Source organism: Mus pahari, chromosome 5 (assembly GCF_900095145.1).
Source record: "Mus pahari chromosome 5, PAHARI_EIJ_v1.1, whole genome shotgun sequence".
Taxonomy (NCBI): domain Eukaryota; kingdom Metazoa; phylum Chordata; class Mammalia; order Rodentia; family Muridae; genus Mus; species Mus pahari.
In genome coordinates, this window is record NC_034594.1 from 41806672 (window position 1) to 41822697 (window position 16026).

A 16026-nucleotide genomic window follows, 5' to 3' on the forward strand; every position below is an offset into this window, starting at 1 on the left:
TGGGGGGTGGGGTGGGGATGGGGTGGGGGGGTGATGGTGGGGGGGTGCTCCTTCCCACCACTCCCCCTCCACATCACAAACCCAAATGGACAGAAGATGCTCACAACAGGTTCCAAGAGTGTAAGGTCTCAGCAAATTCCAGTAAAAGATGAGCCCCTGCTTTCTGCTAACAGTGAGTGGACTCAGGTTGTACAGATTTGCTTTAAACACATATTGCACACGCACAGGCACATACACTTACACCCACACACACCCCCTGCACACACCACACATATGCACACACTCTCTCACACACTCATATACCTACTCACACACACCATACAAACACACACACTCTCTCTCACTCACACACACACAAACACTCACACACCCTCACACACATTCACACACTCACACACAATACACACAACACACACCCACACTCACACACTGACTCACATGTGCACACACTTCCTTTAGCTTTTTAATCCCATTTCCTTTGATTTTGTAATGCTTTAGTTAATTTTCTCCTTTTTTCCTTTTCCTCTCAGGCTTTTCCTCCCTCCTTAGATTCCGTTCACTTCCTCTTGCACCCCTAAGATTCTAGCGCTTCCCTTTTCCTGTGGTTTCCTTTTTTGGTCACAGCTGCCCCCTAATGGTCTTCAAGGCCATTACTGCTGTGTGCTTTGGCAGAAAAAGAGAGGGAGAGAGAACTGGAAAGGAAAAGCTGGAGAAAACATCAAAGCGCCTTTGCTTTTCGCTTGGAATACACTCTCAACACCTATGGAAGGAGTCCATAGGCTCCATCACTTACAGCAATGGACAAAAGGCGAGGAGCAGGATTGAAGTTTTCATTAATTACCTTTTCAAGCTATTTGAATTTATTTTAAAAAATATGTGTATAAAGCGTAAAATGTATTCTCTTTTCTAAGTTTAGAAAAGGAATCAAATCATGGCATAGTACAGATACTGAAAAAAGAGGTCGCCTCTGTATATGTGTTCTGGATTCCTGCAGAAAGCCAGCCTGTTCCAAACCCCCTCCTTCCCTGTATCTGACACTAAGGGTTGATTGGCAACTCAGTAAACTGTGTAGGAGTAAATATGAAGGAGGAGAGTGAGAACTAATGACTTTGGTGGGTGTGGATTAACCCACCCTGGAGGACCCTCTATAGCAAAAGGTCAACTCCCTGACTCCTGCCTTTCCATCATGACTTTCATGCTCAAATTAGCAGCTCTTGCCACTGTAATGTAGCAATCACCTGACATGTAGATGCCTAATTAAGGCACCATAAGTCACAGGTTACAAATTTGAAGGCAGTAATACCAAACAACAATGACAAAGAACTCCCTTACAATTCTAGGGGGTGGCAAAGGGGGGGCTTAGGGTGTGTATGTGCACAATTTCTGGCAAAGTGTTCTCAGGGATACTGGGGTTCAACCTCCCAGAGAAAACTAGCCTGTAAATTTAGTAAGAGAATGAGAGTTCTCAGCTCCAAACAAGGAAACAAACAAACAAACAAACAAAAAACAACAGCAAAAGCCATTCAGCTTGTAACCCTAACATCTCCTGTCACCTACGCACTGTGAAATCACAAGTGCATTCAGCTATATAATCCTCACAGAATTACCCCATTCATACTCAAGGATGAGCATTAATTTCAGTCTATGGAATTGTTTTTAAGTTCATGAGGAGTGAGAATAGGATTAGGAGAGAGCTGGAGACCAAATCCCAAACTAGGTAAGAATAAAGGTCACTTAAACCAATCCCTAATTCAGTGGTGACTCGAAGACTTCAAAGAAACATTCATGATCTTCTGAGGACACACACACCCCCATGTTTTCTTCTGTTCGACCTGCTTTCTGCAATGTCTTCTCGGCCTGGACCTCCAGCCAGAAACTCACAGAGGACTAGGTGAAGCCTGATTTCCCATGAATATTCTGGAAAACTCAGTTAAGAAAGCAGAGCAAGGTCACAAGTCATTAGACCACGGGAGCCAGCCGTGCCCCTTAACAGAGCCCTCCCTGCCTTTTCAAAGCCTTGGCAGCCAGAGCTGCCACAGATGCCAAGCTTTCCCCTGTTTGGTGAACGAGTGTGGGAGCCCCAGAGTTATAAGGATGTGGAGCTTGCTGGGGTTTTATGGCCAATGGCTCCTTATCAAAGGCTGCTCTGTCCAATATGGTAGGTGGTGAACACAAATCAAATTTAGATTAGAAGGTTGAAATACAACCCACAATTCAGATCCTTGGTCACACAGGCCACATTTCAAATATGGAAAGGCCACATGGCATGTGATAAAACTTTTACTAGGGAGACACACAGACAAGTCTACTCACCCCAGGTAGGGATTTAAGAATAGATACAAACGACAGACACCACCAAAGTCCAACTTGGTGAACCAATGAGTTTTATTGAGGTTACTTATAAGAATTTGGGTAAGGGGTTGCTTACCGGAACAGAAGTGACTCAAAGACAGATGCATCACCAAAGTTCACCCCAGCATGAGGTGACAGCTCACAGTGCTGGGAACCTAGAGCTCACAGCATAGCCAGCAGGTTGGAGATTGTCCCTTCCAAGTGACTCTGGTCTAAACCTCTTCCAGGTAGCTGGTCTGGTCTCAGAGTCTTCCATAGGTTCTCCATCATGGTGAGTAGTTACCTTAAAAAGGGCTTCTTTAGAGGAAGGGGTTTGTGGGGTCAATCTTTTTGATGTTCCAAAGCTCCACTTGTACATAAATTAGCATTGGGGAGGGAACTCAGCTTCATGATGAACCCAAGGAGAGCAGAGGAAGCAGGAAGACTTACATTTTCCTTGCCAAGGGATATTTGAATACATTTTGCATTTGTTTGCCTCTTGCGTTTTATTTACAAGGGTTCCTTCTGTCAAATTTAGGTCTAAGGCTGAGTCAGACCTGAGACACATACATACACACAATTTGAAATGGAAAAGATTTCTATACTTCATGAGAATCTGCAAGAATTCTGGGAGCCCACTAAATACAATACCAAAAAGAAACACTTAAGTGGTGTTCAAGTATGTTAAGGAAAAAATAAGCATTTTCAAAGTATGTTGGGGTTGGGGTAGATGGGGGACTCCTATTGATCAGAAGCTGGACTTCAACAGCAAACGAGAGAGAGAATACAAAAATGAGGATCTATTACATTTTAACCAAAGGTTTGCTTCTGAGACAGATGCAGCTAAACATTAACTGGGACAGAGCAGTAAATTACAGATTAAGATGTAATTATGCCTCCTATCTCTCCCTTTCAGGGTGAGAGCTTGTTGAAGCAAGGGCTCCGATAAGGGAACAGCATGTGACAGGTGGTGTCTATTGTGGAAGCATGAAAACTTCTGGAGCTTTGAGATCCTGTGTTCCCAGGAGGCAGAACCCCAGTGGCTGTCTGGTTTTCATGCCCCCTGCATAGTCACGCATCTATGAACACTTAATCCAATTTGATGAACACAAATGGAAAGGCATACCTGAGGAAGCTGCCGCAACCCGTGATGTTTGTGTCTGGGGGAAGGCTGAATCCAGCTCCACAAACTCCAACAACTGGCCCCCTGACCATGTTGCTCCAACTCTCCTTGCTACCCCAGGTCATCTCTGAGGTGGTTTCCAAATAGGTTCTTAGGCCCACCACTTCTCAAAGTCACAAGGTAAAGCCAGGAGCTGCACCATTCTGGCACTTTGGGGGATATATTCTTAGTGAGGCTCTCCTGAAATCTGAAACCTCAGACCCCCACCCAAAAGGTGTTCACAGAGAAAGTATAAAGGGAATACTTTTCCAAATATCCTTCAATAGGCGATTCATTGAAGGCTGTACAGTAAATAGCATACATCAGAATTATTGCTCAATTGGCCTATGAATCAAAATCATCTAAAACATGTGTGGGAAAAAGTACAGATACCCAGAAGTCACCTCAGATTATGGAATTCTACCTACAGGAGGCTGGTGACCCAAGACCTGGACTTTCAACACCTCCCTCCCTCCCCCCCATGATTCCAATGCCCTTAAAGTTTGGGACTGTATAGCTCAGGATATCCTGACTTTTCACAGGAAGTGTCTGAGGACAGCTTCCTTTTAGCGTCATCTGGAAACTTGCTCTATGTTCTCCTAACCACTCCTCCCCATCTAAGGACTGTAGGATATGACCACTTATTATTATTATTATTATTATTATTATTATTATTATTATTAATTCATAATTAAGGATGGTGATGTGGGCATCCCAGCTGAGTGAGGGGTAAGTTAAGGAATTCTCACTTCACTATGAGCTGTTTGGGAGGCCAGTTCAGTGCTTCCATTCATAAAACCATTGTTACAGAAATTTTTCCTGTTCTTTTCATAAGCAAGATCAGAGATGTGGACACATGGCAACAGTGTAGAGCCTGGCTCTTCAACCACCTGACCTCTCTCGTTTGGCTCTTAAAACCAAACGCGTTGCAGCAGACCTTCAGATTCCACCCGAAATTAAAAACAATTGACAGATCTGAGCTAGCCCCAGCCTGGAAACTTTTCCTAAGGACCCCTTTTCCATGTGCCCCACAGAGGACTTTGTGTTCCGTTCTAAAGAGTCCTGGAAAGTCCTAGGTGAAGGCAATTCTTAAAGCTCCAGAGGCCAGTAAGCGGGCTGGAAGATTCAGCCCGTTATGAATTTCTCCTAGTCTGCTGAAGTCCTTTGAGAAGGCAGGCGCTCCCCAGCATGTATATAGAGGCCTTTGGTGGCATGGGCATTATTTATTGAGTGCTGCCCCCTAGAGGATTGGAAAAGCTCTGGCCGGTTTGAGTCCCCAGGGGTTCTCCTTCCCTCCGGCCATCTGCAGAACAGGAAGCCTTCACTCCAGTGGACTGCGGCAGTCAAGTCTTGCATGCAGAGAGAGACACAGAGGCTTCCAGGAAGCAAGTTAGCGCCCCCTTTAGCACACCTCTGAAAAAACGAAGATCCATAATGGCAGAAGCAGGATGCAGGGACAGAACACTGACTCTTACTGACTTTTCCCAGAACCAAGGAGAACCCTGGAAGCAGCTAGATGGGAACCCTCAAGTCTGAGGTCCCAAGCCCAGCAGTTCGGGGTTGTCATCCAATGGGCTTTGGGTTTCTTTCTCTCTCTCTCCGGTCTTCTCTCTGCCCTTTGTCCTGTTGCTGTGTGCATCGTCCAAGCAGGAATGGTTTGCTATGCCTGGAGAGCAGTGGGGTTGTGACACTAAGTAACTCTTTCCTGGCAGGCACTGTTAGTGCAGATAGCGTTGTTTGTTCTTGGATTCGTGTTTTGCCAGCAACACAAGCCGGGATTTGAGCTTAAGGTCCAAAATCCAGCCTTCCCTTCTTCCTTCATCAAATATTTGGGACTGGGGAGATCATTCTTTACAACTGGACTTCAAACCAGGCAAATGTAACTCTGCAGCTATAGTGATAATGATTTTCTCTTAAGCCTAGAAAGGAAGAGAAAAAAAAAAAAAACAGGGAAGGGAAAGAAAGGATAAAGGAATCAAAATTAGCTCCTATGAGTATTTGAGGTGGTTGTAGGGGTGGTGGTGGTGGTGGTGGTGGTGGTGTGTGTTGATCTCTGGAAGAACTCAGAGGGCCTCTGACTCCAGCCCTTTACAGCCAGGCAGTTAAGATTAACCATGTGATATTAAGGCTCTGGACTTCCACTGGAAAAATCCCTCTATGTCTTCATTTAACTAGTTGCAAATCACTTCTGATTCAATTTTGTTTGTGTTTATCTCCATGTAAATAACAGTTAAGTGAGAGTTACAGGTTTGGTTCCCCCCCCCCCCAACACTGGCTGTGATAAACAAAGCTAATGGCAAGTCCAGATAAGGAGAGAAACCACCCAGAAGAACCCATAAGTCCACGCCAAGGGGGAAAAATGGTACAGTCAGATGTGCATGCCTCTTCTCACCCAAACTTTATGTTTCTTAATCTGCAGACTGCTAGGAAGGGGACCGAAAAGGTTGCCAGATGTGCTCTGTTGGATCTCGATCATGATAAAGCAACGGGTGCCTGGTGAATATGACAGTTGGGGATCACCCAGCCACCCTCAGGAACAAAGATGCAAGTGTTTCCCCCAACTGTTAGCTTATAGCGCCTTGAAACAGTTTTCATGTCTCCACTTAAAAATAGGTAACACAGTGCTATTTTCTTTCTGTCAACATTGTGACCACATTTCCTTGGGGAAACATGAACAGAAGTAGTTACAGTAGCAATCCAAGAGGCCTCCCTGTACCTGTACTATGTTGGCAGCTTGAAGGTGTATTGGGTGGCTGGGGGTGGGGGTGGGGAATTTAATTGCCTGGAGAAATTCTTTATTCAATAAAATCGTTCCTTGTTTAAAGATAGTTACAAGTTAAGGGCACATGTTGAAGTAAATCCTAACCCAGACCACAGAGGAACCTGTTTGGGACACAACAAAGGATCTGAGAAGTAAACCCAAGAAGTATTTGAGATTTGGTTCAGCGAAGGCTAAAGGCTGACTGTGTGTGTCGCCGCCACGCTTTGCTGCCTCTGGGAACACACAGGGCTGAGCCGCGGACTGGCTCCCTACGCCAAACACGGTCCGCCACCCAACTCCTTCAGTAACGCCATTGCAGGTGGCATTGTGTTGGATTTTGAGTGTGTAGCATCTGAGTCTCGGAATTTAGGGGGAACAAGAATTTCCCGGGCTCCGCGGAGTTTCCCTCTGGCAGGGGCAGCGCGCCCTGAAGGGAGGGTGCTCCTTGCTCCGGGTGTGACACACCCGCAGCCCGGCACGGAGGTGCATGGGGGCGGGAGGGAGGTACGGACTGGGAGAGGGGCAGCAGGGTTGCGTGGCACCTTAACTTTGATCGCGCGGCCGCGGGGTTGCGAGCCACCGCCGCCCCGCCCGAGCTGGGTGCCGCGGTCCTCGGCTCTGCGCCGCGCGTCTCCGCGGCTGCCTCTTTAATCAGGAACACAGAAGGGGCGGGCCCTGAGCGGGCGCGTAATCGGATCGCTCTGCCGCGGCTCTGACATCCACATGCTGCTCGGCCTGAAAAGGCGAGGGGGGAGCCGGAGGGGAGGCAGAGGAGGCGAGCGAGGCACCAGCCTGCAGCCCGCCCCCGGCACATCCTCTGAAGCACAGAGACACTCGGCCCGGCTCTGGGCGAGGTGGAGGTGAGGGCGGGCGCCAGCGAACTCGGGAGAGCCGCTCGCACACTCGCGGGCGATCCCAACCACCGCACCCGCAGCAACACCAGCAGCACCGGCCGCAGCAGCTTCCTGCCTCGCACTCCTCTCCAGAGACTGGCCGAGCGGGTGTAGCCGCCAGGGGAGGCTCCGGCTTAGGGGAACCCGGAGAGGACAAGAGCCGGGCGCCTGACTGCCTACCACTCCGCCTGTCCAGCGGTCGGTGCCTCTGCCGGCGTGTGTGTCCCGGGTGCCGGGGGACCTGTGTCAGTTTGCGCTTCTGAGATCACACAGCTGCCTGGGGGCCGTGTGATGCCCAGGGCAATTCTTGGCTTTGATTTTTATTATTATTACTATTATTTTGCGCTTAGCTTTCGGGAAACCCTCGTGATGTTGTAGGATAAAGGAAATGACACTTTGAGGAACTGGAGAGAACATACACGCATTTGGGTTTGAAGAGGAAACCGGTCTCCGCTTTCCCTAGCTTGCTCCCTCTTTGCTGATTTCAAGAGCTATCTCCTAGTGAGGTGGAGATATTCCAGCAAGAATAAAGGTGAAGACAGACGGACTGCCAGGACCCAGGAGGAAAACGCTGGTCGTTAGAGACCTTTGCAGAAGACACCACCAGGAAGAAAATTAGAGAGGAAAAACACAAAGACATAATTATAGGAGATCCCACAAACCTAGCCCCGGAGAGAGCCTCTCTGTCAAAGATGGATATGTTTCCTCTTACCTGGGTTTTCTTAGCTCTGTACTTTTCAGGACACGAAGTGAGAAGCCAGCAAGGTAAGCCCTTCAAAGTTTTTCTATTCATTTTTACATGGTTTCCCCCTTTAAAGGCGACTGCTAATGGAAAGAAGCCACTGAGAACCGCTCATGAGGAGACTCCCTCAACACTCAATCATTTAAAGGGAGATCTCAGCGGCCTTCTTTACACCACCAGGGCTGCAAAACCCAACTTTTCTCTCTTGCTAAGGGAGTGTGTGTGTGTGTGTGTGTGTGTGTGTGTGTTTTGTAACAGAATTTGGCGGTGTTCAGATGTCACATATGGACTGAATCAAAGGTTTAAAAATACTACAAAGCCTTTGCATTACAGTTTTGGGGATTTTTTTTCCTCCCTGTCTTGAAGCAGAACACATCTCCCTTGAGTTTCCTCAACCTAGCCAGTGAAATATAAATCATTTGCATTCCCTCCACTTAGCTACATTGAGCAATGTTAGCTGAAGGGCTTGGGAAAAAAGCAAGAGTCTAGCTTTGCTTTTCAGATGTGTGGATTCTTTGCAGACTGGGTGGATACAGCTCAGAACCAGAGGGCCGAAGCTGGTGAAGCAAGCCAGCTTAAGACCGCGGTGGGAGCTTTGCAGTGGGCAGTTGATGGTCCCCACTCTCTCCCGAATCCGTGTGTTTTCTGAGAATGCAAATCATGTTCTTTAAATTTTTTCTTAAAAGATAAAACTAACTGTATGACCCTCGACAGTCTCTCCTCTTGTGAAGTGGTTAGAAACTTTTGAGTGGAATTTATTCTCAAGCACTGCCCAAAGGGTGTGTGGACACAGGCTGCAGAGATAGGCACGGCCCTAGGAGAGGCTGGGACCAGCTCTTGTGGAGTGCGACAAGGGTAGGCTACCTCTCTGAAAACAGGTCTCTGGTCTCTGGGAATGCGGTTCTTCCACCCTGGGACTGCTCCTGGGAGTGCTTCCCTCTGCTCTAAGACAGTGTCTGGAACCTGAAAAAACTCTTAGCGTTTGCTCCTACAGGTGATTGGAGATGGGATATCATCTACCAAGAAAATGGGGGAATAAGAGGAGGGAGAAAAGACAGAGACAAAAACTCGGAGAAGTGCTATTACCTCGAGGCACTTGGCGGAGACAGCCAGCCACAGTGGTGGATCTCCTTTCCCACAGCCACCCTGGTGCCCCCCCCCCACCATGCTTAGCGGGTCCTGAGGCGAAAGCTTAGCGGTTATCAAGCTTCTTGTCCCTTCCCCAACACATACCTACAGTCACTTTACCTGGGATATATATGGGTTTTATTTTTTTGCTATCTTTTGGGGGTTTGGCAGATTGGGGAATGCCTTTGAGATGCAAATCCAAGCCTTTGCAGCTCCCTCTCTGCGGTAACTGGTCCTATGGGCAACTGCAAAGCATGAGCTAAGGAAGGGTTGGGTGCAGGTCTGTCCTGGAGACATTTTCTGGGCCTAGCATTCCATCTTGCCTTAATTCTAAATTCCCAGCTTGAATAGAAATTAAATTGCCTCCCACGGACCTGAATGCTGCGTAAATTATGTATGTGTGTGGTTTGCTGTGTATATGTATGTGTGTGTGTGTGCGCGCGCGCACGCGCGTTCCTTGAGAATGCCCACGGTATATTATGTATTCAAGAACGGACTCCGGTAGGCCCCGGTGTGCGAGTGCGCGCACACTAGCACACCACACACACACACACACACACACACACACACCACAACTTCAGGTTCACTGTGATGTGCGAAGCGGAAGGGATTGTGAAGACTCGGGGACCATCTCCTATCCCAGATGTTCGCACATCTGTCCCCTGAGCACTGCGTGGAGCATGTGTACGTGTGTGTACGACACCCGCTCGGACCCACTCCTGCTCTGCCACCTGCCTCTCGCGCTCTCTGCAGAGCCCCCTCCCATCCCAATCTCTGGTCACGCTGCGTCACTTCCAGAGAAGCTCAAAAGCGCGGGGTGCGAAGCTCATCACCCACTAAAAGCCTCGCGGTCTGGGTCTGGGGATGGGACCCGCCCAGAGTAGATATTATCCGGCTCCCCGAAAAGGTGACCAATCTCCGGTCATGGTTTCAGTCGAGTAACCGATTGGTACCGGGAGACCTAGCCGGGGTGGCTAAGGGCGAGGCTAAGCTAGACCTCTGACTCACCCTATGTGCGCCCGCCAGGAGCTGGGCTGGCCCTGGCACTACGGCGGCGGCAGGAGCCTATTCCGAGAAGGAAGCCGGGAAAGAAGGTGGCGGGCACACGTGGGAGCAACTGAGCAAATACCCGGTCGGTCCGCTGTAGCTGAAAGGCTCTGTGGGCACCATGCACCCGACTCCCAGGCGCGTACCCTCCCGCCCGGGTCTGGAGGAGTCTGGGCAGCTGGGCTGGGCCGGCTCGGAGCGCCCCCTCCTACTCTGGGCGCTGTGCTAGGCGCTGCAAGCTCGCCGCAGCCCCTGGAGAACTAGCTTGTAGAAGCTGGGGGCCTGACGCCGAAAGATTCCCGTGCTAGCCTGGCCGAGAGGCAGGAAGCCGGGGTGGGATTGCAGCACCCAGGGCGCGGAGAGGCGGGAAGCAGCCAGGCAGCCTAAACCGCAGGAATGCGCGCAACTCGGACAGCCTGCGGGAGCACAGTGCGGCTAGTGCCCGCCTGAGCGCACAAACAGGTGAAGAGCACGGCGCGCGGGCATCCACGTGGCCGAGACGTGGGCGCCCCCCCCAGCGCTCTCACCCCCATCCCCCAGCGCCGTCCCTACCGCCGCATCGATTTGTTTGGGCTACGCAGCAGAAACAGAGCTGAGCAATCCATAAACATTCTATTAGGCAAAAATATTCCCAGCAAAAGCAGAACCGAGGCTAAACCCTCTGCTAAGTTGGCCGCCTAGGATTCCTGCAGGCCGGTCTCCCTCCTCCTCCTCCAGACTAAGGACACCTCCCGGATAGAAGCCTGCGGCATTTCTCCGACGCTGCCCAATGCCAGAAAGTTAGGTCGTGGCTGCGGCTTGTTCTCCAGATCAGCCACTGCAGTCGCCTGCAGGNAGATTGTGCCCCCCCCCCCGTTCCTCGCTGCCCATGCCCACGTGGAAAAAAAATAGTATTCACGACCAATGCTTCAGTTTCCCTGATTGATTTCTTTTTAATATCAACACAAGTTAATGGAGGAGAGGCGAGCTGTGATTAAACGGCTGCCCCCACCCCTCGCCTCGGGCTGCCTGCGCCCATAGTGTGTCCCACCAGTCCCTAAGTAGCATCAGCGTGGAGAACACGATTGTCCTAAGGTGGGCGTTGCGTGTGTGAGGGGGCGTGGAATGGATTGGGCTACACTCTGGGAATCTCCTGGGGTTGGGGGCACTGGAATCAGCTTTCCAGATCTACGTAGCAGATACTCCCATCTGTGCCGCAGCTTCTGCTGCTCTGGTTGAATTTCTGCTGTAAGGGAAGGGACTGGACGCTCTGGTTTATTGGCGTGGGCTCCCTACTTGGCTCTCTCTGCCTCCCTTTTCAGTTTCTGACAGAGAGGAGAGCCCCCTGGCGCTAGCCTTTCCCCAACAGCGCCGAACCACAGAACTGCTTTGCTAGAATGGATCGGCAGGGGTTTGCTTTCTACCCAGGAAGTCACTCTGTCCCTGCCGCGGGTTCTTCAGAAGGTGGCAACTCCCAGGCTTAATGTCTCCTCCTCCCCCCCCCCGCACCCCCTCCCAGTCCCCTGAGAGCCATGGCTCGGAGCCAGAAAGAAGCCAGACCCTATAACCATCTATCTCCCCCTTCCTTCTTACTCCAGGAGCGCTTTGATCTGTGGTGGTCTTAAACCCCATTGCCATGGACACGGGCTGGGGCTGACTCGGTCAATTCAACCTTCAGTCTGAGATAGGTGATCAGATAAAAGGTGCAAATGGGCTGTGGGAGACAGGACCCCGGGTTCAAATAAATCCTCTAACAGAAGCAGTGACAGTCCAAGTGCTTGATAAGGAGTTTGTGAGGGTTTTGGACCGTCTCCCCCCAAACGACCCATAGCCATGGATGGGTATAATGATTTACAAGTAAGACAGTAAACTCCAGGATTCTGAATAGCCTACTTAGAGCTCTGGGGACCTGTCTCCTGCCCTCATTAAGTAAGTGCCCAGTCACCTTTTCCCCAGAAGCAAGCACTGGAGGTGGTGAGGCTGGTTTTTTTTTGTTTTGTTTTTTTTTTTTTCCAACTGAGTACACAGTATAAAACTGGGGAGAGCGCCCCACAGGGTTTCACGGCAGGCCCCTACTTGTCCAGGATTCACCAGGTAGAATAGCAAATGCCCAGTAGCACCTCCAGGGTGAGGTTTTATGTCATCCCGTGAAGTCCTCGGAGCACTCAACTGGCAAAGTGTGAGATTGAAAAGCTGCAGGGACTGGAGGCTGGGCTCTCCAGTCAGGACCCCCCCCCCCCCCGCTGTCTGCCAAATGGCTCCAGCCCCCTGCTGTTCAATGGATAGTGGGCATTCTTCTTCGGGTTCTGTCTTCTAGGTACAGGGAAAGTGAGGTACACCAGTTCTTAGGCAATGGGGCAACAACATATGCCCCATATATGCAAGCAACAGTTATTGGGCAGGAGGAGATGGGGGCGGCGGCAGCGGGGGGGGGGGGGGGGAGGCGACGCTGAAGTTCCCAGGTCTTCTGTATCTCATTCAAGTCTTCATTAGAGCATTCTAGAAGAAAGAACTGACTTGGGGTGAACCAAGTGTGGGGCATTCTGAGCTGACAAAATTCAAGAGCCAGGCTCCGCTGATAGTTTTCAGAACATGTTCCCCAAAGATCCAGTTAGCAAAGATCTTAAGATGAGATTTTTCCTTTGTGGAAAGCACAAAGCATGCTAAGTAAAATGGGGGTGGGGGGCATTGTCCCCTGATTGTGCCTTTTCCAGCCAGCAGATCAGACCAAACCAAATTGGAAGCCCTTGTGCTAAATGCTGGCCACATTATCCAACTCAAGGCTGAACTATTCCAATTTAAATATAACAAAACAGCGGAGTCACAGCAACCAATAGGAAGGAGGCCTCCTTACCTGAATCAGTTGGATTTGAAGCCCCTCTCTGCCTTAACCAGGTGAGGAGGGTGACTTGAACCTAACCAGCTCTTGTTTCTTCTGCCCTCTAATCTAGAACAGCACACACACACACACACACACACACACACACACACACACTTAGCTGGGTCCTTCTATAGAACAACAAGTTGCCAGATTGTAAATCAAATAGAAAAGCCAATTTGACCCAGGACCAAATTTGTTGTTATTTTGTCTTTTGACAAGCATAACACATTTGAAATTCCTTGAACTAAGGAGATAGGACTTTTTAAAAAAAAAAAAAAAAAAAAAAAAAACAAAAGAAAAAAAAAAAAAAAAAGTAAAATGACTTGTGAAGAGAACAATAGTGTACTCATATACACAAAATAAATAAATAAATCTTAACAAAAAAAAAAAAAAAAAAAAAAAAGTGACCTCAGAGCAGGATGTCATGGTGGCATGAGCATATCTGAGGTATTTTTATCATCTGGCCATCCCTTGCCACCTTGAAGCGGCAGATGTGTCTTTTGAGGCCCAGGAATTAGCCATTGTCCTGTTGCTTCCAGGAACAAACTCATCTCTAGCTTTCGAAGAGGATGGTTAACCCATTTCTGGAAGATACTACAGGAGTTGTGTGCCCCGCCCCTGCATTTTTCAAGGCTTTATCTGCCTTATAGAGAAAGGGGCCCAATATTTAACTGATTCATTCCCAAGCAAGGTTTAGCGGGTTGGATTCCAGGACACACTGGCCTTGTCCTGTGGCTGGCCCAGGAGAAAGCTTCTACAGGTTTAGGAAGCTGTCAAGTTTAGATAAGACTGAGCCCCTATCCTATGGGACCTTGGTTGTATTAATAAGGAGAAATTAATTTTTAACCACTGGGAATGTTGCCAAATTATGTGACCTTTGGCAGACCAGCTGTGCTATAAAAATAAATCCCCCATTTCTGAAAATGCTGCTTCTCTCCAGTAGAACAATAACAACGTGGCAGTTGGGACAGAGACGCGAAAGCAGGCGGGCTGGAGAAGAAAGGAGAGGAATGGGTGTTGACAAAAAAAAAAAAAAAAAAAATCTGTGATGCTATGAAACATGACTGCAGACCTGAGCATCCTGCCTCTCTCCGGACACCCCACCCAGGGCTTCCAGGATGCCGGAAAGAGCCAGCACCCTCATGACAGGGAGCCAGGGAGCCTGTGTGCATGCAGGCAATAGAGAAGGTGTTAAGTGCTTCCAGCCTGCTCACACCCAGCCTTGAACACATCCCCCATTGTTCACACTGGCCAGTGACTGGCATGGGCAGAGAAAGGGGGTATTGAAAGGGGCAAAATATTTATCTTTCCCTAAATGCCACCAATAAGTGTCCCTGAAGGCTGAGAGCACTGGTGTAGGACTGCAGAGCTGGAGCCACCGGAGCCAGATCCACCATCCGGGTTTGCAGTCCTACTCAGCCAGTTGCCAGCTCTGCCTTCTAAGTATTCTGTGCCACCAGAGTGCTTGATAGCATTGTGCCTCAGTTTCCCTATCTGTAAAACATGTGTTTGATAACAGTTTCTACCTAGGATGGCTGTGCCTTGTGACATAACAGAACTGACATTTGCTAAGTCTGTTCTGATCACTCTTCGGGTTAACCATCTCATGCTCATATGAGGCACTCGCCAACCACTGTGGGAAGTTTATTTTATTTTTATGAGATTTATTCACTCTCGGCTGCTCCTTCACTAAACCTTTGTGTTTTATAAGCACTAGCGTATCTCCTTCACAAAGTTTTCCACAGACCCATCACTCCTGCTGGGTTCTCAGCTCAGCAAAGGGATGTCTCCTCTTCACATTCTTTTTCTCCCTTCTTCTATTCTCCATGTTCTCGGTTTCACTCCTCCCCATTCCAAATCTGTCTTTTTTCTTTCTGTTCCTTCCTCCTCCCCTTCCATCCTTCCTGGGTGAAAGTATGCTCAGCAGGAAATGCTGTAGTTAAGGCACTCTTCAGAATTTGTAATAACCTCTACTCAGGCATTAAGTCCCCCTCAGCAGCTGAACTCCAAAGAAAGTAGTCAGAAAGACAAAATGGCTTTTACCCAGCAAGACTCTTAATAATCCCAGTTCCCTCTGGGTCTTCAAAAGGGGAAGGTCTAATCCAGAAAAAGAGAGATAGGGTGAATGGGAATAAAATAAAAATTCTTGCAGTGTACAGGGCTCCTGAGAAAGAGAGAGAGAGAGAGAAGAGAGAAGAGAAAGAGGAGGAGGTGGAGGGAAGAAGAAAGGAGAGGAGAGGAGAGGAGAGGAGAGGAGAGGAGAGCAGAGGAGAGGAGAGAAGAGGAGAGNAGGAGAGGAGAGGAGAGGAGAGGAGAGGAGAGGAGAGCAGAGGAGAGGAGAGCAGAGGAGAGGAGAGAAGAGGAGAGGAGAGGAGAGGGGAGTCTGGTAACCTGGTCCCAGCCCCCAAAGATGTTCTGATAACTAGCAATTAGGTTCTGGAGAGAGCCAGTCCTAGAAGAAGATAAAGGGAATTGCAAATTACTGGACCAAATGATAATAATAATTGTGAGAATAGATGGGGGAAAATAAAGCAGATGTTCCCTGAAGGCACAGTAGGAGCCAGAGATAAAGGTGCAGGACAGATTCAGTGGACAGAGGCAGGTTGTGGTCATGTAGGAGAAAATCCAATACCATCAGTGGCTCACTGATGACGCTGTTGTGGGGTTTTTTGGTTTTTGGTTTTTTTTTTGGTTTTTTTTTTTTTTTTTTTTTTTTTTTTTTTTTTTTTTTTTTTTTCTTGTAGGTGCTACTGAAAAACAAGGATTTAGAAGTTGCCCATCTGAGTGAGGAGGAACAGTCAACCATAAACAATCAGCTTTAGAAAACAATGCTTTCTACTGCTAGTTATAACACGTCTCTCGCTGGTCTTCATCATTACCTAAGGTTAGGGTGTCTGTGGAGACTCGGCTCACATTAAGACCATCTTATCTCAGATGATTAACGCAACTTTTAAAAATCTGTATTTAATAGCAATTGAGGATAGGAAATGAAAGGTGGCTGCTGGTGTTTTACAGTTTGTGGTAAAATGGAATTTTGATAGCCAGTGTTACACTTGGTGTTATGTCAGGTTCATGTTAATTCATTAATTGCTGAAATCTCAT

The 16026-nt window shown here is 48.6% G+C and overlaps 1 protein-coding gene across 7 annotated transcripts in view; it reads left to right on the forward strand.

Moving 5' to 3' along the window:
• Nucleotides 1–6947: 6947 nt before the first annotated feature.
• The window catches only part of Nrp2 (neuropilin 2), a 115615-nt gene continuing 106536 nt past the window's right edge, over nt 6948–16026 (forward strand). For 5 of the 7 annotated variants that reach the window (XM_021198430.2, XM_021198433.2, XM_021198431.2 and 2 more), the window contains exon 1: nt 6971–7912. In XM_021198430.2, the coding sequence (XP_021054089.1) occupies nt 7840–7912 (73 nt within the window). In that variant the 5' untranslated portion in view covers nt 6971–7839. Of the gene's footprint in view, nt 7913–16026 lie in introns of all 7 variants that reach the window. The other 2 variants (XM_021198435.2, XM_021198436.1) reach the window with 1 other exon arrangement.